Source organism: Molossus molossus, unplaced genomic scaffold, assembly GCF_014108415.1.
Source record: "Molossus molossus isolate mMolMol1 unplaced genomic scaffold, mMolMol1.p scaffold_m16_p_6, whole genome shotgun sequence".
Lineage (NCBI taxonomy): Eukaryota > Metazoa > Chordata > Mammalia > Chiroptera > Molossidae > Molossus > Molossus molossus.
In genome coordinates this window covers 19,966,096-19,990,749 of record NW_023425399.1, presented here as the reverse complement: position 1 = coordinate 19,990,749, position 24,654 = coordinate 19,966,096, and the positions used below count along the sequence as shown (strand labels likewise).

The 24,654-nt window shown below is 48.8% G+C and overlaps 1 protein-coding gene across 1 annotated transcript in view; it reads right to left on the bottom strand.

The window, feature by feature from the left end:
* Window positions 1–24,654, bottom strand: part of LOC118618451 (fer-1-like protein 4) — a 35,519-nt gene that overhangs the window by 9,102 nt on the left and 1,763 nt on the right. The window contains exons 5-32 of the mRNA XM_036244694.1: window positions 23,836–23,927; window positions 23,604–23,645; window positions 23,135–23,299; window positions 22,569–22,629; window positions 22,318–22,449; window positions 21,992–22,054; window positions 21,828–21,912; window positions 21,460–21,619; window positions 21,162–21,345; window positions 20,888–21,074; window positions 19,923–20,281; window positions 19,438–19,546; window positions 19,078–19,252; window positions 18,862–18,982; window positions 18,364–18,464; window positions 10,707–10,794; window positions 10,514–10,630; window positions 8,571–8,723; window positions 7,491–7,644; window positions 7,241–7,365; window positions 6,684–6,818; window positions 6,386–6,559; window positions 5,814–5,930; window positions 5,558–5,719; window positions 1,103–1,298; window positions 907–965; window positions 687–818; window positions 44–86 (exon numbers count right to left, since the gene is read on the bottom strand). Of these exons, the coding sequence (XP_036100587.1) occupies window positions 44–86; window positions 687–818; window positions 907–965; window positions 1,103–1,298; window positions 5,558–5,719; window positions 5,814–5,930; window positions 6,386–6,559; window positions 6,684–6,818; window positions 7,241–7,365; window positions 7,491–7,644; window positions 8,571–8,723; window positions 10,514–10,630; window positions 10,707–10,794; window positions 18,364–18,464; window positions 18,862–18,982; window positions 19,078–19,252; window positions 19,438–19,546; window positions 19,923–20,281; window positions 20,888–21,074; window positions 21,162–21,345; window positions 21,460–21,619; window positions 21,828–21,912; window positions 21,992–22,054; window positions 22,318–22,449; window positions 22,569–22,629; window positions 23,135–23,299; window positions 23,604–23,645; window positions 23,836–23,927 (3,691 nt within the window). The remainder of the gene's footprint in view (window positions 1–43; window positions 87–686; window positions 819–906; window positions 966–1,102; window positions 1,299–5,557; window positions 5,720–5,813; window positions 5,931–6,385; window positions 6,560–6,683; window positions 6,819–7,240; window positions 7,366–7,490; window positions 7,645–8,570; window positions 8,724–10,513; window positions 10,631–10,706; window positions 10,795–18,363; window positions 18,465–18,861; window positions 18,983–19,077; window positions 19,253–19,437; window positions 19,547–19,922; window positions 20,282–20,887; window positions 21,075–21,161; window positions 21,346–21,459; window positions 21,620–21,827; window positions 21,913–21,991; window positions 22,055–22,317; window positions 22,450–22,568; window positions 22,630–23,134; window positions 23,300–23,603; window positions 23,646–23,835; window positions 23,928–24,654) is intronic.

Sequence of the window (24,654 nt, the reverse complement as noted above, 5' to 3'; positions counted from 1 at the left end):
GGAGGGAGACAGAGAGCGAGAGCAAGAAAGCCACATCTCTTACCTGAATCCCCAGGATCATCCATTTCATCCTCATCAAAGTTGGGCTGAAATCAAGAGTCAGGTCAGAGATTCTTCCCCACCCCTCACCTCCTTAATCTGGCCTTTTTCTGGGATCGGAACTTGGGAAACTTTAGTTCAAGTTCCAGCTGGGTAAGCCACTTGCATTTTCAAAGCTTCGGTTTGTCACCTAGTCCTGTGCTGTCCAAGACAGTAACCCCAGCTACTTGTGTCTGTTGAACCCTTGAACTGTGGCTCATCCAAACTGAGATGTGCTGTAAGTATAAAATACACACCAGATTTTAAAGACCTGGTATAGAATAATGATGTAAAGTATCTCATCATTAATTTTTATAATAGTTACTTGTTAAAATGATCTTTAGATGTATTGGGTAAAATAAAATGTTATTAAAATTAATTTCACCTGCTTCCTTTTTTTACGGGGGCTCCTACAAAAGTTAAAATTATATTAGTGGCTCACATGCTCTCCTATCGGATAACAAAGCTCTAGATAATGGAGTTAATAATCCCCAGTTTCTAGAACGGCTGTGAAGGTAAGAAAACATGACTATAAAGAGGAGATCTGAGCTCAAAGAGATCCTTCCTCTGCCTCCAGCCCCCGCCCCGGGACCCTCCTCTGCCTCCACCTGCCCCTGGCGTTTCTGCAGTGAAGCGTAGTACTTGGACCACCAGTCGAGCTCTTCGGGATCTGGGATGTCCTCCTCCAGCTCTGGGCCTTGATTCAGAAGGCCACTCAGAGGGAGCTTCTTGAGAGGAGCCTGAAGAAGAGAGAATCCAGCATCCCTAACCCAGTCCCCCTCTCAGCCCTGCCAACCCCTCCTCCACGCATCTCCCAAACCCCATCACCGTCAGGAGTCGCCTGGGCACCCCTGCTTCAACCAATAAAGGATCCGGGGACTTCTGTCCTGAGAGAAGGGAAATGAGGCCAGGAGGTCAGACGAGTAGCAATCAGACTCCATGCCCCACATGGGGTCTCCTGAAGCCATCTCGGCCTGGAACCAGAGCGGCTTTGGTCTGGTGCCCCTAAGAGAAAGGCCCTTACGTTCCGGTTCTTTGGACACCACGTCCCCCGTCTCCTCTTCTCTTTCCTCCTCGGGGGGATCCTCGTGACTGGGATAGGTGAATCGCATCATGTGGGGGACAATGTGGGAACCCACGAGCACTGTGCGGCCAAAGGCCCGGCGTTCGATAACTAGGATGCTGAGCGGGGGCTGCAGGTAAGGCCTCTCTGGCAAGTCCTAGGGGTGGGGAGAGAGGACCTGTTTCTCTGAAGACTGGGGAGGAGGGAAGGCAGCGCAGAGAGAGATGGAAAACCATATGTTTAAACCTGCATTCTAAAAAGAGACACAATCCTGGATTTGAAAGACTGTTGTAGCCCTGGTCGGTTTGGCTCAGTAGTTACGAGTGTCAGGCTGTGGACTGAAGGATTATGGGTTTGATTCCCAGTCAAGGGCACAGACCTCAGTTGCAGGTTCAATCCCTGGCCCCTGTCAGGGTTGTGTGGGAGGCAACCAATCGATGTGTCTCTCTCACATTGATGTTTCTTTCTGTCTATATATATATATCTCCCTCCCACTTTGTCTGAAAATAAATGAAAAAATATCCTCAGATGAGGATTTTTTTAAAAATTAAAAATATAAAGTGGCCCAGCCGGTGTGGCACAGTGGTTGAGCATCGATCCATGGACCAAGAGGTTACCAGTTCGATTCCTGGTCAGGGCACATGCCCAGGTTGCAGGCTCAGTCCCCAGATGGGGACATGCAGGAGGCAGCTGATCACTGTGTCTCTCTCATTGATTTTTTTTTTCTCTCCCTCTCTCTTCCTTTCTCTCTAAAAATTAATAAAAATATATTAAAAAGATAAATTAAAAAATAAAGTGTATGAAAAAAATAAAAGAAAGAAACTGTTGTAAGTATCAAATGACATAATAGATACAAAAGTACTTTGGAACCTACAAAGTGTTCCTCCCTCCCTCCCTCTCTCGTCCTCTATCTGAAGATAAATGGAAAAATATCCTCAGGTGAAGATTAAAAAACAAAAACAAAAAAACATGAGGTGCTTGTCATTACTATTATGCACAAGACCAATGCTCAATTTGTTCATATAAATTTAGAACCCTAAAAATATGTATGCTCTTTACCCATGAATTCCATATCTATCAATGGACCCAAAGGGGTGGGACAATAATCGTATAATTTACATGTACATGACAATTATAGCACGAAGTAGGGAGGAAGGAATGGAATATAATGGAGAAAATTTTCTATATTCTACTGTAACTAAATTAGTATTAATCTTAAGTATATTGTAAAAAAAATCAGTATGCAGCCCTGGCTGGTGTGGCTCAGTTGGTTGGGCATCAACCCAAAGGTTGCTGGTTCGATTTCCCAGTGGGCTCAATACCCAGTAGGGGGTGTGCAGAAGGCAGCTGATAGATGTTCTGCTTTCACATGGATGTTTCTCTCTTTGTCTACCTCTCCCTTCCTCTCTCTCTAAAAATCAATTTTAAAAAACCTTTTTTTTAGCCCTGGCTGGTTTGGCTCAGCAGTTAGAGCATCGGCCTGCGGTCTGGAGAGACCCGGGTTCGGTTCCCGCTAAGGGCATGTACCTCGGTTGCAGTTTGTCCCCAGCCCTGGTTGGTTGTGCGGGTGGCGACCACTCGATGTGTCCCTTTCACATCAATGTTTCCCTCTCTCTCTCTGTTCCTCTCTCTCCATCCCACTCTATCTGAACAAAGAATGGAAAAATGTCCTCGGGTGAGGATGAAAAAAAACAAAAACAAAAAAACAAAACAAAACAAAAAAAAACAGCTAAAAAACCTTTTTTTTAATATCCTTATCTGCAGATATTTTTTCATTTATCTTCAGATAGAGTGGAAGGGAGAGAGAAACATCTATATGAGAGGGTCACATCAACTGGCTGCCTCCTGCACTACCCCAACCAGGGCCAGGGACCGAACCGCAACCAAGTTATGTGCCCTTGCCCGGAATTGAACCTACAGCCTTTCAGACCACAGGCCAACACTCTAACCACTGGGCAAAACTGGCCAGGTCAATAAAGAAAATGTTTGTTAAAAATCAGTATGCAGCCCTGGCCGGTTTGGCTCAGAGGTTAGAGCATCGACCTGAGGACCGAAGGGTCTCGGTTCGATTCCCAGTCAACGGCATGTACCTGGGTTGCAGGTTCTATCCCCAGCCACCGTTGGAACCATGTGGGAGGCAGCCAGTTGATGTGTCTCTCTCACATCTCTCTCTCTCTCTCTCTCTCTCTCTCTCTCTCTCTCTCTGTCTCTGTCTCTCTCTCTCTCTCCCCCTCCTACCCCCTTCCACTCTGTCTAAAAACCAATGGAGAAATATCCTCAGGTAAGAATTAACAACAACAACAAAAGATCAGAATGCATATTGTAATCCCCAGAACAACAATTAAGTAAAAATCAACAAAGGAATTAAAACAATATACTAATAACTATTTAATACAAACGAAGATACAAACGAAGTAAAGGAAGTAAAGGAAGAACAAAAATGTGAGAGACATAGAAAACAAATTGTAAAATGGTTGATGTAAACCCAAACATATCAAAAATAACATCAAAGGTGACCATGTTAAACACTTCAATCAAAGGGCAGAGATTGTCAACTTGTTTTTTAAAAAAAGATGAAATTACATGCTGTCCAAGAGACATTCTTTAGAAAGACACATATATGTTTAAAGTAAAAGATGGAAAAAGATATGACATGCAAACATTAACCACAGAGAACTAGAGTAGTTTTACTACACAGACAAAATAGATATTAAGACAAAAACTTTTTACTAGAGAAAAAGAGGAACATTATAATGATAAACAGGTTAATTCATCAGGAAGCTATAAAAATTATAAATATATATGCACCTAACAACAGAACCTCAAAATACAAGAAGTAAAAAGTAACAAAAATAAAGGGAGAAACAAATAATTTGACAATAATTTTTGGAGACTTCAGTACCATATTCTCAATATGGAACAACTAGACAGAAAATCAGCAGGAAGGCTTGAATAACACTATCAGCAACTTGCCCTCACTGACCTCGACAGAACAGTCCACTCCACAACAGAAGAAAACACATCTTTTTTTCAAGCACACAATGGAGAAAGGGGTGCACTATGAAATGGGAAATGAGAGGAAGCAGCCTCTGGAAGCTCAATGAAAAAACTGCTTTCAGTTTCACCATCTTCTAGCACAATAAAGTTTTCTTTTTTAATTTTTTTTTCTTTATTGATTTGAGAGAGAGAGGAAGGGAGCACGCGAGAGAAACAACGATGAGAGAGAACACTGATTGGCCGCCTCCTGCATGCCCCCCACTGGGGATGGGGCCGTGACCTCGGGCATGTGCCCTGACCGGAAGTTGAACTGGTGACCTCTTGGTGCCTGGGTGGATGCTCAACCACTGAGCCACACCAGCCAGGCTAGCACAATAAAGTTTTCAAACTGAAAACTCCTGCATGTAGAACGAAATCATGAAACAGTGTTGGGCTTTTTGTTGTTGCTATCGTTGTTGTTTGCCTCCTTGCAGTCTGGTACTCCTGTGCTTTGTCCTAGTCACCCCCTCACATAGGCACTGCACTTCTCAGTTTACAAAGCCCCTTCACAGAGCACCTGTCTCTCATTGGCTCCTTATAGCACTCCTGTAAAGGAGGCATTTGGTTTATTTTCTTCAACCTTTTTTTCTTTTGTACCAGTTACTCCCTTTTACAAATAAACAAAAAACTTGCCCGGCCGGAGTGGCTCAGTTGGTTGAGCATCATCCGGTGCACCAAAGAGTTGCCGGTTTGATTCCAGTCAGGGCACGTATTTGAGTTGCAGGTTTGATCCCCTGTGGGGAGCTTAAGGAAGGCAACTGATCGATGTTTCTCTCTCACATTAATGCTTCTCTCTCTCTTTGTCTGTCTCTCTCTAAGTATGTCCTCAGGTGAGGATTAAAAAAAAAAAAAAACCTTAAAGCTCAAATAAGACAAGTAATTTGACAAGCTCCTACATGGCATTGCCAGAATTGGACTCCAAAATCCATACCATACTAATTACAAATTACACAAAGAATGTACTTTTCCTGTCAGCCTCTGGTGTCTCAGAGATTAGTTAGATTCCTTAAGCCTCATACATCATGGCACTTGGCTAATCCACTCATTCAATAGAGCCAAGCAGGCATACCCAGTTCATGGATTCACCCAGGGATCGGCAAACTAGAGCCTGTAAGCCAAATCTAGCCCAGTTTTTGTAAATAAAGTTTTATTGGAATGCAGTCATATTCATTCACTTACTTGTTGTCTACTGATGTTTGCATGATACAATGTCAGAGTTGAGTAATCACAAACTGTAAAATATTTCCTATCTGACTGACCCGTGATGGAAAGTTTGGTGACCCCTGGATTAATCTAAGATAACCAACCTGGAATTCACCATCCCACTGTCCTCTCTCACTTCTCAGCCCAGCACTTCTTGTCCCCAGCTCATGCCCTCACCACTGTCAGATGCCTCACGAGTTCGGTGAAATTGGGCCTCTCACGGTAGCTGGCCAGGACCTCGGACTCCACACGTCGCCCAGCCACCTCCAGCACAACCTGGGGCTGCTCCACCTCGAACAGATGCACACGGCCGAGGCCCCTTAGGCCCCAGAATAGTACCTAGGGTGGGGAAGTGGGGGATTCAGGGACCTCCACCTGACAGAGGGGCACCCAGGAGTGGGGGAGGGAGGGAGATATGAGTGCCTGGTGCTACCTCAACACGGAACTCCCTGAGCACTGGGCGTACATTGGGTGGCAGGGATAGGCGTCCGGAGAGGGGCTCAACCAGGGGTTTCAGGTCCTGGGGCTCCACATCACTGGGCACTGAGGGCTGAAGGGGGCAAGAGGTCAAAGGTCAAAGAGGAATCAGACCAAAGGAGAGAAATCCTGAGCTCGGGAAGAAAAAATGAAGAGTTGCGGGTGAAATATAAATCCTAAGGACCTAAGCAAAGCTGGATTGGTGGGAGAGTGGTGTCTAGGAAACAGCCCCATGTACAGAAACAATGGGTGGATGTCTGAGGCATGAGGATCAACCCACAGCCTGGGTTCTCTGGGGTTGGAGGCCTGGCAAGGTGAACCTAGGATATGTCTACTTCTAGTGTTCCCTGGCATCCAGAGATCCAATGAGGTGACCCTAGGACAGATTTTCAGCCTGCATTCTCTTAGGACAAGAGACTCGGGTAACCCTGGAACATGCCCATGTTCTATATTTTCTGGGGCTGGACAACCTGATAGAATAACAAGAGGAATCCACAGCTCACGCCAGCTAGGCCACAGCACTCTGACCTCAAGCCGGCCACTGTAGTCCAGTTCAATGAGTTCAAAGGTGGCGATGAGCTCTCCGGCTGCCCGGGGCCCCTTCCTCAGGGGGAAGAACTGCAGCTCTGGGCGTTGGTAAGGGTCCTCTATCAGCTTTACCCTCGGGGCAGCCAGTGCCCTGCCCAGGAACACAGCAGGGCCCTGCAGAGAGCAGGCCAGTGAACATAAAACTGGAAGAGGCTCAGGAGCCAGGGGGAGAGGGCTTCAAGACAAGGAGTGGGGGTGCTTGGAAACAGGAAGCCAGGGGGTCCCAGACCACACTCACAAACTTATTGTGGTCAAAGACATTGATGATCAGCAATGGAGGCTCTTGCTGCAGATGTTCCCTCCTCCCGTCCACGATCAACTGATCAAACACCAGGAGTTCATCCCAAAGTGGGCTCAGCGTCTGCTCTAGGACCTTGGGGACCATGCAGGGAAGGAGGCAATGGTAGGTGTCAGAAGAAGGCTCCCAACACACATCCCAGGTAAGCACAACTGCCCTAAAGTAATACTTTAAATAACTTATCACGCAAGGAGAAAGGACGTGATGGGGATGAAAGTACCCTTCAGGTTGGTGTTGGAGCCTGCCATCCAGCCCTGGCCTCTCCTTACTGTAATCTGCCACCCTCAGAGCTTGTCTTAAAGTCAACCCCAGAAAACAGCTCCTCACTCCTGAGGCCCGCCAATTCTACACCACCCTCTAAATCAGGCAGCCCAATCCAATATTCTGTCCTAAAAATTTCGTGGTGGGAAGAGAGACTTAGGGTCTGGAGAAAAAATCTGTGCCCACCGACCCTGTCTCCCAACACCCCTCCACCCACACCCCAGCTTAGCCCTCACCCGTGTGGTCTGGCACTGGGTAGAAATGAGGACTCGTGCAAAGGGATCCGAGAGCCCACTGTCATCCGCTGCCAACACACCTCGGGCTTGGTACAAGTGAGCCCGGAGCTGGAAGTAGCTGAAGTCTGTAGTGGGGAAAAAGAAGGGGCTACGTTTGCTCAAGGAACCGCAGGAGTCCCTGACCCAGACCCCACTGAACCCCATACCATCTAGCCCCACACCTTGGGCCACTGATCACCCCAGCACTCACCATCCCGGTGCAGGCTGTGGGGCAGCCCGGCCGAGGGCTCAGGCAGCAGGTCCTGGGGGAGCTCCGAGGTACAAGCCTTGGCTTGCTTGCCCAGCCCCAGCCACAGGAAGAGCTCCAGCTTGGCAAAGACCTCACCAGGGGCTGTCCCAGGTGCCTGTTGTGGGGGAAAGGCACCTGTTGGGGCCCAGCTCTTATTACCCCAGCTAGACTCACAGCCCTGCTCACTGGGGGAGTGCCCCTACTCTCTGTACTGCCAAACTATACCCCAGCTCCTTAATCCAAAGAGCATTCTCCATATCTCACCCTTATACCCCACATCATGCCCTCTACCCAATACTCTATTACCCTGATATTCCCTATTCTTCCTGGCCCAACACTCTCACTTCCTATACCCCAAACCTTAAAACTACACTCTGAGCTCTGCACTCCCATACCCCACACTCACTCCCTCTGTCCCCTCACCCCCAACACATTTGGATTCCCAGTCCCTGATCCCAGTGGTCACAGCTTCTCACCATAGGGATCCCCACGGGCATCTTTTCCAGGAACACCTCCTTTAGAAATATTTTGCCCCCAAACCAGCTATATTTATAAGGAACTAATTAATCACTCTCCGGTTTTTATTACCCTGCCCATCTGTCAGAGCCCACTCAGCCAAAGGGCCAGTGCATGCTGAGCTGACACAGTTTGGGGCTTATCTAACATCAAGGCTAGCCTGGGCAAAGGCACAATCTCCTTTTGGCTTTTGGATAATTGAAAGGTTTGGGTATACTTAAAATATAATTAAAAATTGTAAAAACTTGCCCTGGCCGGTTTGGCTCAGCGGTTGGAGCATCGGCCTGCGGACCAGAGAGTCCCGGGTTCGGTTCCCACTAGGGGCATGTACCAAAAAATTTTTAAAAATTGTAAAAACTTAAAATAAATTAACTTTTTAATTTAAAAATATTTAAGTTACAGAAAAGGAGTTTGAGCACACCCCACCCCCTGTTGGGAACCACAGGACTTGACCTCATGACCCCTTGCCTTATGAGCCTCCCCCAACTCCAGTCCCCAGCACCCTCACATCCAGGCCCCACTCACTGTGAGCAGCAAACTCTGGATCTTCCCACAATCCTGGCCTCGTTCCTCCTCCACCACAGAGAACAGCACATCCTGGGCTGGGATCCGGGCCCAGGCCACACGTCGCCGCCCACTGAGCATCCAGACCAGCACATCCGGGAGGGGTGGCTGGGGCTGCGGACAGAGAACTGGGTCACCTGCGTGGATTTAGAGCTGAGACAGTCTGTTCTCACAGCTTCCTCCAGAAGGACAGACCAAATACCCATCCTCCAGCTGAAACTACCCTTCTTCTACCTCTGTGTACTTTTCCCACTAGATCTTTGTAGCTTGGAGGCAGCAAAGTTTTCTTACACAGGCAACAGAAATCAATAAACATAAAAGAAAAATTACATAAGTTATACTTCAAAACTTTCTGGAGATATACCGTCTGGCCGGTGTGGCTCAGTGGATTGAGCATCATCCCCTGGATTGAGAGGTCCCAGTTCGATTCCCAATCAGGGCACATGCCCAGGTTGTGGGCTCGATCCCCAGTAGGGGGCATGCAGGAGGCAGCCAATTGATGTTTCTATTTCTCTCTCCCTTCCTTTCTCTCTAAAAAAAAATCAATAAAAACATACTTTTAAAAAAACTTTCTGGAGATACATATTATTTATTTTAGCCTCTACTGTACTGTTCTTATTTATTTATTTATTTAGTTCAGATAGAGCGGGAGGGAGAGAGAGAAAGAGAAAGAGAGAGAAACATCAACATGAAAGGGACGCATTGAGTGGCTGCCACCCACATGACCAACCAGGGCCGGGGACAAACCGCAACCGAGGTTATGTGCCCTTCGCAGGAACCGAATCTGGATCTCTCTGGACCACAGGCCGACGCTCTAACCACTGAGCAAAACCAGCCAGGGCTCTTTTTTATTTTTTTAATTTAATTTATTTATTTTTAAATCCTCACCCGAGGATATTTTTCCATTTATCTTCACATAGAGCGAGATGAAAAGAGAGAGAAAGAGAGAAAAACATTGATGTGAGAGAGACACATTGATTGGTTGCCTCCCACACAACCCAGACCAGGGCTGGGGACCAAACCACAACCGAGGTACATGCCCTTGACCGAATCGAACCCACAACTCTTCAGTCTGTGGTCTGATGCTCTAACTGCTGAGCCAAACTAGCCAGGGCTCTTTTTTATTTTTTAATTGATTCCAAAGAGAGGAAGGGCAGGGAGAGAGAGAGAGACAAAGAGAAACATCGATATGAGAGAGAAACATCAATTGGCTGCCTCTCACACACACCCCAACTGGGGATCAGGCCTGCAACCCAACTATGTGCCCTGACTGGGAATCAAATTCACCACCCTTTGGTACCCAGGAGGATGCTCCAACCAAATGAACCACACTGGCCAGGGCCTACTGTTCTTTTATACAAAAATCCAGGCATATAATGTAAATGTACAGAACAGGAAAAGAAAAATAACTGACCCATAGTCAAGAGAGGAAATAATCATTAGAAGTAGACCCCATAGGTAACCCAAATGTTGGAATTATTAGACAGGGACATTACAAGTACTATGATAAAAAAAAAATCTAGCCTTGGCTGGTTTGGCTCAGCGATGACAGCATCGGGCTACAGATCAGAGGGGCCGGTTTGATTCTGGTCAAGGGCATATGCCTTGGTTGCAATTCGATCCCTGGCCCTGGTCAGAGTCATGTGGGAGGCAGCCAATCGATGTGTCTCTCTCACATCAATGTTTCTCCCCACCTCCTGGCCCCCGCCAATCTGTCTGAAAATTCAATTGAAAAATATCCTTAGGTGAGGATTAAAACGAATTCTAATATATTTACTGGAAAAAGTACACAGAGTTAAGAGATAGGCAATTTTAGCAAATGTGAAAACTAGAGCCAAATGGACATCTGGAAAGCTTAGAGGAAAGAGCATCTAGGGTGGGGAAATTAGTGGGTGAGGCATTACCTCTTGGGCTAGGAAGCGCAGTTTTGCCAGGAGCTTCTTGGCCAATGCCACCTTCTCTTGCAAGTTGCCCTGTCTCAGGCCCCGTAGAAGGCGCAGTCCTTGCTTGGCCAACAGGTTCTGAAAGGGCAGGAAGAGAACATGAGTGGAGGGCCCCTGCTGGGTGCCCAAGATCCCCCTTCCCAGTGGCCCGTACCAGGCTGTGCACCAGTAGTTTTCCTCGGCATCTATCCAGGGCGTTGGGCCGGGTCATTGTCCTGCGCTCAGCACTGTGGCAAAACTGTCTGCAGTGAGTAGGACCGGGTGAGGCAGGTGGGAGTCAAAGGAGGAAACACTGACCCTCAGGGCCCCCTCCCTCAGAGCAGGCCTCCCACACCCAGATTCCCACACCGCCTCTCTCAGTCTTGCTCTCAGAGGGACTCTTCCTCAGCCAAGGAAGACTTCTGTACTTGGCCACTCCCAAATTCATCGAGGCCTGCCTCACCTTTGAGTCCCAGAACTCATAAGTATTTAACTATCTACTCTTGTCTACTCAAAGTGTGGTCCAGGACCGACAGCAAGGTATCACCTAGTTAGGAAAGCAAAATCTCAGCGCCACAACCCACCTGCTGCCATACTCCGCATGTTTACACTGTGGAGGATTTATGTCACATTAAAGGCTCAGATAGGTTGTGCTTGACATTTTCAACAAATTAACCAAAGACAGCTTAAACATTACCTGCCCAGTTCAAGTGCATGATTTCCAGTGACACGCCCCCCCCCCCCCAAAAATCCTGCTTTACTCCAAAACTTTAGAGTCATTCTTCACTGCTCTTTCTTTTTCTTTTTTTGAATTTTTTAAAAATTGATTTCAGAGAAAGAGGAAGGGAGAGAGAGATAGAAACATCAATGAGAGAAAACATCAACTGGCTGCCTCCTGCATGTCCCCCACTGGGGATTTGGCCCACAAACTGGGCATGTGCCCTGACCGGGAATCGAACCGGCAACCTCTTGGTGCACAGGCTGATGCTCAACCACTGAGCCACATTGGCCAGGCCACTTCTCTTTCTTTCTGTCACATCCCACGTCAATCCATCAGCATGCTCTTTAGGTTCTACCTTCAAAATATATCCAGAATCTGACCACTTTTTTCCTTTTCCAAGACCACTCTAGTCCAAGCCAACATCCTTCTTCACCTAGGATTATTGCAACAACCTCCTAGCTGCTCCCACTACTTCCACTCTTACCCACTCTCCTACAGGATACTCTCAATACAGCAACACTGATCTTTTCCACGCTTTCCAGACCATTTCACTCCTCTCCAGAGGTTTCTCATCTCAGAAGAAAAAAACAAAGTTTTTTAAATGGCCTAAAAGGCCCTACATAATCTGGCTCACTTTATCTCCCTGCCTTCATCAAACATTACTCTCCTCTCATGCAAAACCCTGCAGTCACACTGGACTTTTTGCTCCTCCATGAATACACCAAGCCCTTTACCACCTTAGGGGCTTTGTATCAGCAGCTCTCTCTGCTAGAACGTTCTGCCCTTAGGTCTTTGCATGGCTCTCTCCCCTTCTTCATTCAGTTCTCTGCTCAAATGTTACCTCCTCACAGGCCTTCCCTGGTCATCTAATCTAAAAAGCCCCTGCCAGTCTCTCTGTCCTCATACTCTGCCTTATCTGTTTCTCTAAATAGAAAGTAAGGCAGGAAAGGGATTTTCCATTTGATTACCACTGTATGCTCAGGTCCTACCACCTAATAGATGCTCCAAAAGTTTTTGTTAGGTAAAGCAAACATTTTTTATTTTTTAATCTTTGTTGTTGAATGTATTACAGATGTTCCTCATTTTTCCCCCATTGAACCCCTCCTCCCCACTCCTGCTCCCCTCCTGCCTTTTCCCACACTGTTGTCTGTGTCCATTGGTTATGCATATAAGTTCTTTGGTTTATTTCTTCCCATCTCCCCCAGCCCCTTTCTCTTTGAGGTTTGTCAGTGTAGCAGCCAATTTGTTCTTCTTAATCCCTTCACCTTTTTCACCCATTCCCCTAAACCCCCTCTCATTTGGCAACCAACAAAATGTTCTCTGTATCTATGAGAATGTTTCTGTTCTGCCTGTTCATTTTGTTTGTAGAGTCCATTGTCGATACATATGTATTCATTGCCATTTTGTTTGTTCATATATTTTATCTTTTTCTTCAAAAAGACCCTTCAACATTTCATATAATAACAGTTTGGTAGTGATGAACTCTTTTAACTTTTTCTTTTTCTTTTTTTTTTATCCTCACCCGAAGACATTTTTTCATTTTTTGTTCACATAGAGTGGGAGGGAGAGAGAGGAGGAGAGAGAGAGAGAAACATCGACGTGAAAGGTACACATCGAGTGGCTGCCACCCACACAACCCAACTAGGGCCGGGGACAAACTGCAACCAAGGTACATGCCCTTAGCAGGAACCAAACCCAGGTCTCTCCGGACCGCAGGCCAACGCTCTAACCTGAGCCAAACCGGCCAGGGCTCTTTTAACTTTTTCTTGTCTGGGAAACTCTTTATATGGCCATGGATTCTAAATGATAGCTTTGCAGGATAGCGTAATCTTGGTTGTAGATTGTTGCTTTTCATCACTCTGAATACTTCCTGCCACTCCCTTCTGGCTTGCAAAGATTTTTTTTTTTTTTGAGAAATCAGCTGACAGTCTAATGGGAACTCCCTTGTAGGTAACTAACTGCTTTTCTCTTGCTGTTTTTAAGATTCTCTCTTTACCTTGAATCTTTTGCATTTTGATGATGATGTGTCTTGGTGTGGGACTCTTGGGATTCATCTTGTTTGGGACTCTCTGTGCTTCCTGGACTTGCACGTCTGTTTCCTTCGCCAAGTTAGGGAAGTTTTCTGCCATTATTATTTCAAATAGGTTTTCGATTTCTTGTTCTCTCTCTCTTCTCCTTCTGGCACCCCCAAGATGTGAATGTTGGCATGCTTGAAGTTGTCCCAGAGGCTCCTTACACTATCCTCATTTTTTTGGATTCTTTTTTCCATTTGCTGTTCTGATTGGGTGTTTTTTGCTTCCTTATATTCCAAATCGATAGTTTGCTTCTTGTCTTTACCTACTCTACTATTGAATCTGTGTAAATTATTCCTTATTTCAGTTAGTGCCTCCTTCATTTCTGATTGTGCATCCATCATTTCTGACTGGTCCTTTTTTATGCTCTTGAGGCCCTCACTAAGTTCACTGAGGTTCTCACTAAGTTCATTGAGCATCCTTATAAGCAGTATTTTGAACTCAGTGTCTGTTAGATTGCTTATCTCCATTTCGCTTAGTTCTTTTCCTAGAGTTTTGTTCTGTTCTTTCATTTGGGACCTGTTTCTTTGTTTCCTCATTTTGGCTGTCTCCCCGTGTTTGTTTCTATGTATTACTTAACGAGAGGTATGGGGCTAGCTGAGACCAGATGCTGCCTGTTTGAAAGAATTTAGGAAAACCTGAAGCAGGATCCAAGGCAGGCCAATCCTATGGTTAAGCAACTGGCAATAGCTTGGGTGGGCCTGAAAGTTAGGTGGGGCAGGGCCTCAGGGAATCACCAGGGCGGGGCTACCAGTGTGAGCCAGGTTGCTGGAGTCCCAGCTATGGCGGCTGTCTGCCGCCCCCCCAGAAGGGCTCACCAAAGGAACAAAGGCCTCTGATAGCACGTCTGTCTCAGAGAAAGCCCCCTCTGCAGCCCTGGCTCCAATGCCAAACAGCTCAGTTCTTCCCTGTATGTCTCTGGCGCCCCTCGAGCTGCCTCCCCTCCAAGCTTAGGGGAGTGAGTCCGATAAGTCCGTGCGCGGGCCCTTTAAGAGGAGCTGCCTGGGGCTCCAGCCGCCTCAGCCTCCCTGAGCCTCAGTTCCTGCTGGTTTTTCCAGCCAGAAGTTATGGGGATTCTCTTCCTGGCACTGGAACCCTGAGCGGGGTGCCTGGTGTGGAACGGGAACCCCTCAGTCCTCAAGGAGGACCTTCCCAGTCGAGGTGTCCTCCTGATTTTTATCAGGAGGTGGGTGTGGGACCAGCCTGTCCGCCTCTGCCCTCCTACCAGTCTGGATGTGGCTGCTGCTTTAATTCCGTAGTTGTAGGACTTCCATTCAGCTTGATTTCAGGTGGTTTTGAATGATGGTTGTTCTGTAGTTTAGTTGTAACTTTGATGTGGTTGTGGGAGGACGCGATACCGCGTTTACCTACGCCGCCATCTTGACCGGAAGTCCGCAAAATTATTATTATTATTATTATTTTTTTTTTTATCCTCACCCGAGGACATTTTTTCCATTTTTTGTTCAGGTAGAGTGGGAGGGAGAGAGGAAGAGAGAGAAAGAGAGAAACATCGACGTGAAAGGGACACATCGAGTGGCTGCCACCCGCACGACCAACCAGGGCCGGGGACAAACCGCAACCGAGGTACGTGCCCTTAGCGGGAACCAAACCCGGGTCTCTCTGGACCGCAGGCCGACGCTCTAACCGCTGAGCCAAACCGGCCAGGGCCGCAAAATTATTTTTGAAACATATTTTGGGCCCCTTTTGACCCCCAATAATTTAAATTTTTATTATGGAAATTTTCAAAAATATATGAAATAAATGACTCCAAGGATTTTCACCTAATACTGCTCCCAGAGCTTATACTTTTAGCTTACTAAAGCAAAGAGCAAAGAGAAATCTAGGATCACTCGTTATTGACTGAAAATTGACAGAAGAATCAAATCTTCTTGACAAGATTCAGATCCACAAAATTAGATTCAGGGAAACTGGATCTAGTAGAAATAATAGCCACAAATGAAAACCACACTGGCCCAAGCTAAAAACAGAATTGATATGGGCAAATCTTTCACTAAAATTTTCCTGCCCAAGAATAATTTCAGTAAAATAAAAGTGGAAATAGTTTACTTGCATTGTATAGAAAATCAAGCAAAGAATTAAACTGGATTAAATGTGGTTGCTCTTGCCCTGGCCAGTTTGGCTCAGCGGTTGGAGCGTCGGCCTGCGGTCCAGAGAGACCCGGGTTCGGTTCCCGCTAAGGACATGTACCTCGGTTGCAGTTTGTCCCCGGCCCTGGTTGGTCGTGCGGGTGGCAGCCACTCAATGTGTCCCTTTCACATCGATGTTTCCCTCTCTCTCTCTCTCTCTCTTTCTCCCTCCCACTCTATCTGTACAAAAAATGAAAAAATGTCCTCGGGTGAGAATAAAAAAATAAAAAAATAAAAAATAAATGTGGTTGCTCTTTTGGAGATAAAGAGAATGGAGACAGAAAAGAGAGCCTTACAATGAAGCCCTGGCACATATATACGTGGACATTTGGAACATTTAGAGGTCAAGAAGAGAGGGAGCCAACAAAATTGACAAGAAGAAATGGTCAGGGAAGCAGAAGAAAAACCAGGGTCATGAAAGTCAACAGCAGAGATTTTCAAGGAGGGTGGGGTCAACTGTCCCCATTGACTTACAGAAAGATTGAGTAAAATGAGGACAGAAAAGTGACCACCTACAACCAGGTCCTTAGCTGAGTCTTCCTCTTCCACACTACCTCTAAATGCTAGAGCTTTCAAAGTTTTCTTATCCCTGCTCCCTAGAAGATCTTGTCCAGTTCCAGATATGTATGTGTTTATAGCCCCAATTTTTTTCTTTCCATATAACTCAACTCATATAGCTAACTGCCTAGCAGACATGTCCACTCATAAGTCTAATAGGCATTTATCTCAAAGTTAACATGTCCAAAAATGAGTTTCTGATATTCCCTCAGTCTTATCAATAAATAGCACCACCTACATAGTTGTGCAAGCCACCATCTTGGGAGTCACTCAGGACTCTTCTTTTCACATTTTTCTCATCCCCTATAACTATCCATTAGCAAGTCCTAAGGTGTCACCTCCAAAGTTCAAAATTGTTCTTGAATCCATTCATGTCGCTCTATGTCCACTGTAAACACCCTAGACTCAATTCTCATCAGTCACCTGGATTTTTATCTTTTTTTTTTATCCTCACCCGAGGACACTTTTGCACTTATCTTCAGGTAGAGCAGGAGAGAGAGGAAGGAAGAGAGAGAAAGAGAAACATCCATGTGAGAGAGACACATCGACTGGCTGCCACCCACATGACCCCAACCAAGGCTGGGGACAAACTGCAACCAAGGTACGTGTCCTTAGAGGGAACCGAACCCAGGTCTCTCCAGTCCATGGGCCAATGCTCTAACCGCGGAGCCAAACCAACCAGGTAAGTCATCTGGATTTTTGCAATGCCCTCTTTAATAATCTCTCTGCTTACTCTCTTATATCATCCCTCCCTCACTGATCCTTTCTAAGAATAAGTAAGAGCATATCCCTTCTCTTTTCAAAATCCTTAGTGGCTCTCTATCACACTCAGAGAAGAAGCAAAGGTCATTACAATGGGCTACAAGGCTCCCACATTCCTCTCTCACCATCATTCTCCTTCCCATACACACCCTCCAGCCTCATCTACCCTGTTTACTCTGCTGCAGTCACACTGCTTCCCTTGCTCTTCCTCAAACACACCTGCATGCTTTATCCCAGGGCCTTTGCACATGCTGTCCCTCTGCCTGGAATAGCCTTACAGCCATGGTTTGCTCCTTCATCTTTTTCATATCAACTTCTCAGTAGCCTCCTATTGCCCCCCTTCTGAAAATTACAACAGCTCTCTAATACTTCCTTCCTTTGTTTATTCCCTAATACTTATCTTTATCATACTTCTTAAATTTCTACATTTTTGTTTACATGTGTGATTTTTTTTTTTTTATCTGTGTCCCCATCTAACCTCCATCCCACCACCATCACCACCAAAATATAAGTTTCAGGAATTGTTGTGGGCAACAATGCTTTTTCAATGCTATTCCTGTGCTTAAAACAGAGTCTGGCATAGTGTCATAAATACTTATTGAATAAATGGATTAATGGCTCTTTTGAGAAGGGGATCAGAAAAACACCAAAATATCCAGAGCAGGCAGGTTATGGAATTCAGGTCAGTGAAGGTCAAAGATGGAAGTGACTACAAGTTTGTGTGGTTACATAATGACCTGTTAACTAGGGACAACTTAAATAAATCTTTCCGTAGGTGAGAGGAGATAAAATCAAAATCACAGCTGTTGGCTAAAGGAGCAAGAACATTTCCTGCATTGTAGCAGAAAGGAAGGAGAGCAGATAGATGCAGAAAATGGCAAAGGTAGCCCTGGCTGGTTTGGCTCAGCAGTTAGAGCGTTGGCCTGCGGTCCAGAGAGACCCGGGTTCGATTCCCGCTAAGGGCACGTACCTCGGTTGCAGTTTGTCCCCGGCCCTGGTTGGGTCGTGTGGGTGGCAACCACTCGATGTGTCTCTTTCACGTCGATGCTTCTCTCGCTCTCTCTTTCTCTCCTACTCTATCTGAATAAAATGTGGAAAAATGTCCTCGGGTGAGGATTAAAAAAAAAGAAGAAGAAGAAAATGGCAAAGGTAGTAGACTGGATGGAGGAAGGTGAGGCTTCTATTTTATCTAAGAAGCAGGAGAAGAGGTCATTAGCTGGAACAAGTGTGGAGGAAAGGTGCAGAGGACATTTGAGGAGGGGGGAAAGGCATAAGATTCTAGGAGCATGGGAAAGGGAGTTTATTGGATGGGACCGGCCTAACTCCCAGTAGTTTCCTTTTTTGACGGTATGTGCCCCTAGCAGGAACTGAACCCAGGACTCTCTGGTCCGCAGGCCAACGCTCAACCAATGAGCCAAACCGGCCAGGGCACTCCCAGTAGTTTCCATCAAGCTCCCTCCATGTGGTCAGTCATCTCCTCATTCTTCTGTAAAGCTAAGTAAACTCAGCTACCAACTGCCCTTGGGTCCAAACTGCCCTTGGAGTTGGAACGAAGATAGGCTCTCAGCTCACCTGCTCCCAGCCACCAGCTCTTCCAATGCCTGCTTGAGACGTGTGCAGGCGCCCGGCCCTGGCCTGCGCAGTAGACTCTCAACCTCCTGGAGCCTCTGATCCTGCACAACCCAGCGAGAGGGTCAGAGTCCTAAGGGTCCCAGACTCCGACCTCTTTTAAACCACACCCCCACCCCAGGACCCTTGCTCACTCACCACCTCACCTCTTGGCCCCACCCATTTTTGGCTCCAAGAGGTTGGTGGATCTGTTTTTCTAGCATCCTACTGCCTCCTCATCTCTGGGACCAGGACCCCTAGTAGCTCTGCCTATGTCCTCCACTGGGTCCAACAATTCTGAATCCCTCAGTGCGCCCACGAGCTGTGCTCTTTGGCCCTCTGGCCTTGCATCACATAGGTGCTCGGCCCATTAGCCCAGCTCCAGAGCTCCCTTCAAAGACCACGGTCTCCCGTAAGCCCCAATGTCCTGGCCTCTCCCTGTGGGTGACGCCTCACTCTCACCAGCCTCTCGGCCACTTTCCGCACACAGTTACTGCTCTGAAGGCGCCACGTGTGATCCTCCCAGCGGCTCCACACGCGCACGCACGGCTTGCGGTGACGCAGCGGCAGGCAGAGGTATGGCCTGGGCCGGGCAGAGAAGAGCAGAGGCTGTGAGGGGCAGTTCTGGGCCGCTGGGTATTCCCCAGTGCCCTCCTTCTGGCCACCAGGAACACTCACCCGCTGCCATCCATAGGTTCAGGCCGCTGAGCTGGGGTGCCCAGCTCCTCCTCCTCCACCAGCCTGACTCCCACCTCCGACTCCAGCAGAGGCTGCGCCTCTCCCTCCGCTCCCTCCATTCCTTCCCGGGTCCTGGACCCTCGGCCCAACTGTTCCTCCTGGCGGCCTGCACAACCTGCCAGGAACAGCGAGGGTCAGTAGGCACCAGGCTGAGGGGCTGCCCCCTCCTCTCTGACTCAATACAAGTCAGAGTCCACCTCTTACTAAAGGTTAACTGTCCCTTCCAGGGGCCTTAAGTCTGGAACAAGAGCAACCACCCTCAAACCCAAGATCCTCAGGGGTTTTGGCTAGGCCACACACCAATGGAGATCTCCAAGCTGATAGGCTGGGAGGCCACAGATGGGTCAATCATAGTGGCCTCGAAGAGCACACCAAAAAGCAGGAAATCTTCACAGGGCGCCAGGGCATTCTGGGGAAGACAGGTCAAGCTGAAGTCGGCCGCACCCTCCTAGGTTACAGCCCAGGCTATGCTTGTCCAAAATGCCCACAGAAAGATATCGTAACCAAGGTCATAAAAGTTAATGCTGATATTCTACCTCCCTCTCTGCCCCTTACAGCCCTAACCACTGGACCTGGGCTTAGTTCTCTCGGGCCCACCTCGGATTGAGTATAACCCCTGCAAGGGTTTATACACAAGAGCACATGTTATGCACACTGCAGTTTTCACTCAGGCCCCTAAATTGAGACACCTACACACACCCCACTCCTGTGTTTAATGCCTTGCAGCTGGTTTCACACTCCAGAGCTGAGGGTGATCCCACTCCTTTGCTAAACCCCAGCCCCACCTCTGGCAGCGGCAGCAACTCCTCCACTTCCACCTCCATCGCACTAGGAATCTCAGGCCCGCCAGCGCTGGAGCTGGCATCCAGGGGCTGTTGAATCCCCGTTGCGGTGTGGCTCCGCCTGGCTTTCTTCTTCTTTCCCATGAGCTTGGACAACCTGGATACCTGTTGGGCCTGGAGAGGCTCAGGTTCAGCTCTCCCTTCCAACACCTCCATGGACACAGCCACCAGAAGGCGGCCGCGGAACCAAATGCCTTGACCAAGGCCTTCATTGAGACTTTGAAGACCATCCCGAAGTCCCCCACTGGGGGGCGAGCCATAGAGAGGCACCCAGGCCGGACCAAAGGTGGGGTTAAACCCCGCTGTGGGAGACAAGAACATTGTTTTGGAGGGGAACATGGGGCGGGTGGGTACTAGGTCAGTCTATGCACTGCACCCTTATTTCTTGCAAGTTCAAAAGGTGGAGGGGTGTCCGATTGGGTCACTGGGAGGGAAGTGTGCGTACAGCTGCGGACGAACAGCTGTGGGCCACATCCTAGGAGCGCTTCCAAACCAGTTCAGTTCAAAGGCTCTGCGGACAGTGTCTAGGCTCTCGGGGCGGAGTCAGGACCGGAGAGGTGGGGTCTGGACTGGGGCGGAGCTACAGGTAATCCCATTAGTGACTGGGTAAAAGGATGATGTGGACTGGGCTTGTTTCTGTTAGTGTAAACCTGTAGGAGCCCAGGGCTGCATTGGTTACAGGATACGCAGCTGCAGTTAGGGTTCTGTCAACGGAGCCAAACAGAGGATGGGGGTTTGTAGTCTGGGGTGATAGGTGAGTCTCCAAAGGGAGGAGCCGTCACGGAGCACAATTTTTCCTGTGGGTGGACCTGGCTTTCTGAGCGGAGAATGGGGTTTGCCGTCGGGGGCGCGACCCAGGGCAGACAGGGCCCAGGCAAAGGCAGCGGGCGTTGGCCAGATGCGCTCACCCGCGCGGCCCGGGTGTGAGATCTGCCTTAGGTCCAGCACGTGCGTGGCGAGGGCCACATCGACCAGGGGCGCGTCGTCCCTCAGCTGCAAACGAAGGCCGCGCGTCAGCGGCGGGAAGAGCTCCACGAAGCTCAGCTGCTCGTTCCACTCGGGAGCCGCCGCCTCTCCGCGCACCGACGTCTCGCCCTGGGCGCGAAGTCAAGGACAGGCAGAGAGGAGTCAGCGTGGGGTCAGAGCCCGCGCCTCGGCCGAGTGGGGACAAGAGGGGCTTACCTGCTGGCCCAGGAAAGACACCCGCACATAGGGATCCACGAGGACGCGCTGGTCGTGCAGGGCGCGGGCCAGAGTGCCCAGCAGCCCCGGGCGCAGCGCCGGAAGCCCCTCTGCGCGGTACACACGCACACGCAGCCGCGCCCACGGCCGCTCAGCGGGCACCCGGCGTGGCAGGAGCAGGTTCCTAGGGCAGGGTGGCGCTGAGGGACCGAGAAGCCGGGATTTCGGCCCCCCCACCCCTGCATCTCTAAGGCCATGCCCCGTCCTACTTTTCCCTCCCCATATCACCCCAACTCACTTCTCGATGTCTGAACTGTGCCCCGGGCCAGCGGGTGGCAGCGCGGGAGACAAATCCCCGCTAGCTCTCACGGATAAAGTGACCTTGACGAAACCTTTGGTCCCTGCGCGGGTATCCCGGGGGTCGTGCAGCGGAGCCCATTTCTGGTAGAAGTGGCCATCTAAGGGCGAAGGGGCGAGCCAGGGGTCAAGGGAGACCAGTGAGATACGGGGGAGCGCTGATCCAAGTGGTGGACAGTGGCTGGGGTTCATGTCCGGCTCGTTGGGGAGGAGCGGGAGTGCGTGGATTGCCATCTGACAAGAATCATTGCCCAGAGGGTCAGTTTTCCTTGTCCTTGCAGATGTCTCCATGAGGGATAGGTTCAGTACCTGGCTGGTCCAAGATCATGCCCAGATCCATCCTGAAGGTGCCGATTCGGGTGGCCATAAAGGGGAGCGTCTGTGAATGGAAAGCCTGGAGAAAGAGCCCTTAGTCCTGGATCTTCGGTATTCCCCTTTGTCTGACAGAAACCTCTCACCCCCAACCCCCTCACCGTAATCTCCAGCAGCAAATCTTGGAGGTGAAATCGGGTCTCATGAAATTCGAACAAGAAGTACTGGGTTGAAGTGGGGAAATAAGAAAGGTGAGCGAAGGTTATATGTGAAGGGTTCACACTAGCTGGGCTCTGCCTCTTGTAAAGAAAATGCCCTACTTACACCCCCAACCCCAACCCATGGTGCCTCTTTGCACTCTTTCTCATTTGACTTCAGGCCTGGCATTTGGTTCGAGTCCACCTAGGCCATGTTCCTACTGCAGACAGTTCTTTATTCTGGCTCCGACCTATTCTCCTAGGCCTCCCTCCATCTTGTTCATACCCACCTCATTGTAGAAAGGGCAATTGGTCCCCTTCTGCGTGGTGGTCATTCTGCGCTGCTCCCCAACACGTACAGCTACGTAGGGGTTAATGTTGACTCCCACCAGCTTCTGGGCCTCCAGCACGGTGACCCCCACCTGAAAGGTACAGAAGGAGAAAAAGAAGCAAGCCTACCAAGGGGTACGGAGGCATAACCTCCTGTGGTGGAGGGCAAGTGGTATTCCCCAAGGGTTAAGGCCTGGAGGGAGAGTGGTACCTGGAAGTCCTGGGCTCTGGACAACTGGAAGTGATCCCTGTGGGCTAGGCCCCGGGCTCGGCTGCAGGACGGGATAAGTTCAGATATCACTTCATTTCCTCCCCCACCACACCTAGTGTTGTATTCAATGCTTGAGATAGATCTCCTCTCCCTTTGAACTTTTGGATTCTGAGTCCTTCTGGTCTTGTCTTGCCACCATCTCAACCCTACACCCAGAATTTGACGTATTCCTAAAATCATTCATTCATTCAACAAAGATTTCTTGAGCACCTGCTATGTGCCAGCACTCTTCTAAGCACTGGGACACTACAGTGACCAAAATACACAGAATTTCTTGCTCTCGTCAAGTTTTCATCACCGACCTGGGTTCTATAAGCAGTATGTGAGCCAGTGTAACTATGTGTCTATATGGCAGTGTCTATGCCTAGGAGTGAGTGACCATTGACCCCAAGACATCCACTCCTTACCCATATCCTGGGACCAAGTGTTTGTGAGAGTGGATGGGCACTGGGCCTGACACACTGGTGGGGTGAGGGAACTGGTGGTGTGCAGTGCATACAAGTTACCTTTTAAGAGGACTGAACACAATGCCAGAAAACTCCACATCAGGCTCGTCTTCCAGCTCCAGCTCCAGCTCCAGTTCATTGTCCTCATCATCCTGCTGAGCTAGGCCTCGAGCTAGCCTTCGGCCCAATGCCATGGCCCGCCGCTCCAGCTGTGCCTCCCCAGGCCTGATAGGAAAAGCCCTCAAGGGACATGTCTGGGACCTGTCACCCATCTCTGGGTACCCCTTGACTTCTCAGACCCTAGAACTGACCTCTGACCCTGAGACTGACCCCGAGACTGACCCCACTGATCCCAGGACTGACCCCTAACCTGGAACACCTCTCATTCCAGAATTGACTACTGATTCTGGGACTGACTTCTAACCCTGGAATTGATCCAGTACAGATCCCAGATCCAGGAACTGACCCCCATCGCTGGTGTTTAATCTAAAGAGTGACCTGGTGACCCCAGGTCACCCTACATACTTACTCCAGCTCCTGAAAGCCCACATTAGGGATGACCAGCTCCAAGCTGGGAAGAAGAAAAATGAAAAACATGAAAGGGTCAGGCCTGACTACAGATCTGCAAGCTGGATAGCATGAGTGCAAAGGTCACCATATCCAGCAGATCCAGAGTGGAACTGGGTACCACTTCTCCCTTCCTAAGGCCTACCCAGGCGGGCACCACCAGGCCTTGCTTAGGTTTGATGGAGGCAGTCTACCTGTCCCGGATGGGTGCCCCAAAGTCCTCCTCTGCCCAGGTTCCTGTTGCACCCTCTGGGGGCTGGTACTTCAGGTCAAGCTCCACCTGAATCTGAAACCAGATACACAGTGTGCCCTAAGGCCCTTCAAACTGCCATGGGGCTAAGAAAAGCCCAAGGACAATGCCTTTTATCCTACCCATGAACAGAGACCCTTCTGGCCTGCCTTTGTGGTGACTTGTGAATCCTCTGATCATTACTAATACTGACTACTCATAACCTATTAAGAATTTACTATGTGCAAGTTACCTCTTGAAGGGGCTAAAAAGGACTCCAAATTTTTCTCATTGTGCTTGGAAATCCATTACTGTGGCCTTCACAGCTCTATGTGGTCTGGTCCATGCCACCCCATCTCTTAGGGGATCTGCTCCTGCCCTGTACCCGTTTTGTTCTCTCAGGGCACTGGGCTATTTGGCACATGCCAGTTCTTCTGCCTGGAACAATCTCTCCTCTTAGTTAACTCCTATCATCCTTCATTTCCAAGCTCAAGCACTACTTCCTCAGGGAACCTATTCTGACCTCCAAATAAACCACATTCCTCTGTTGTACACTCTCCAAGCCCCCTACCAGCTCTTTTATAAGAATGGCCAGTGGAGCCCTGGCTGGTTTGGCTCAGCGATTAGAGCATTGGCCTGCAATCCCGAGAGACCCGGGTTCAGTTCCCGCTAAAGGCATGTACCTCAGTTGCAGTTTGTCCCCGGCCCTGGTTGGTCGTGTGGGTGGCAGCCACTCGATGTGTCCCTTTCACATCGATGTTTTTCTCTCTCTCCCTCTCTTTCC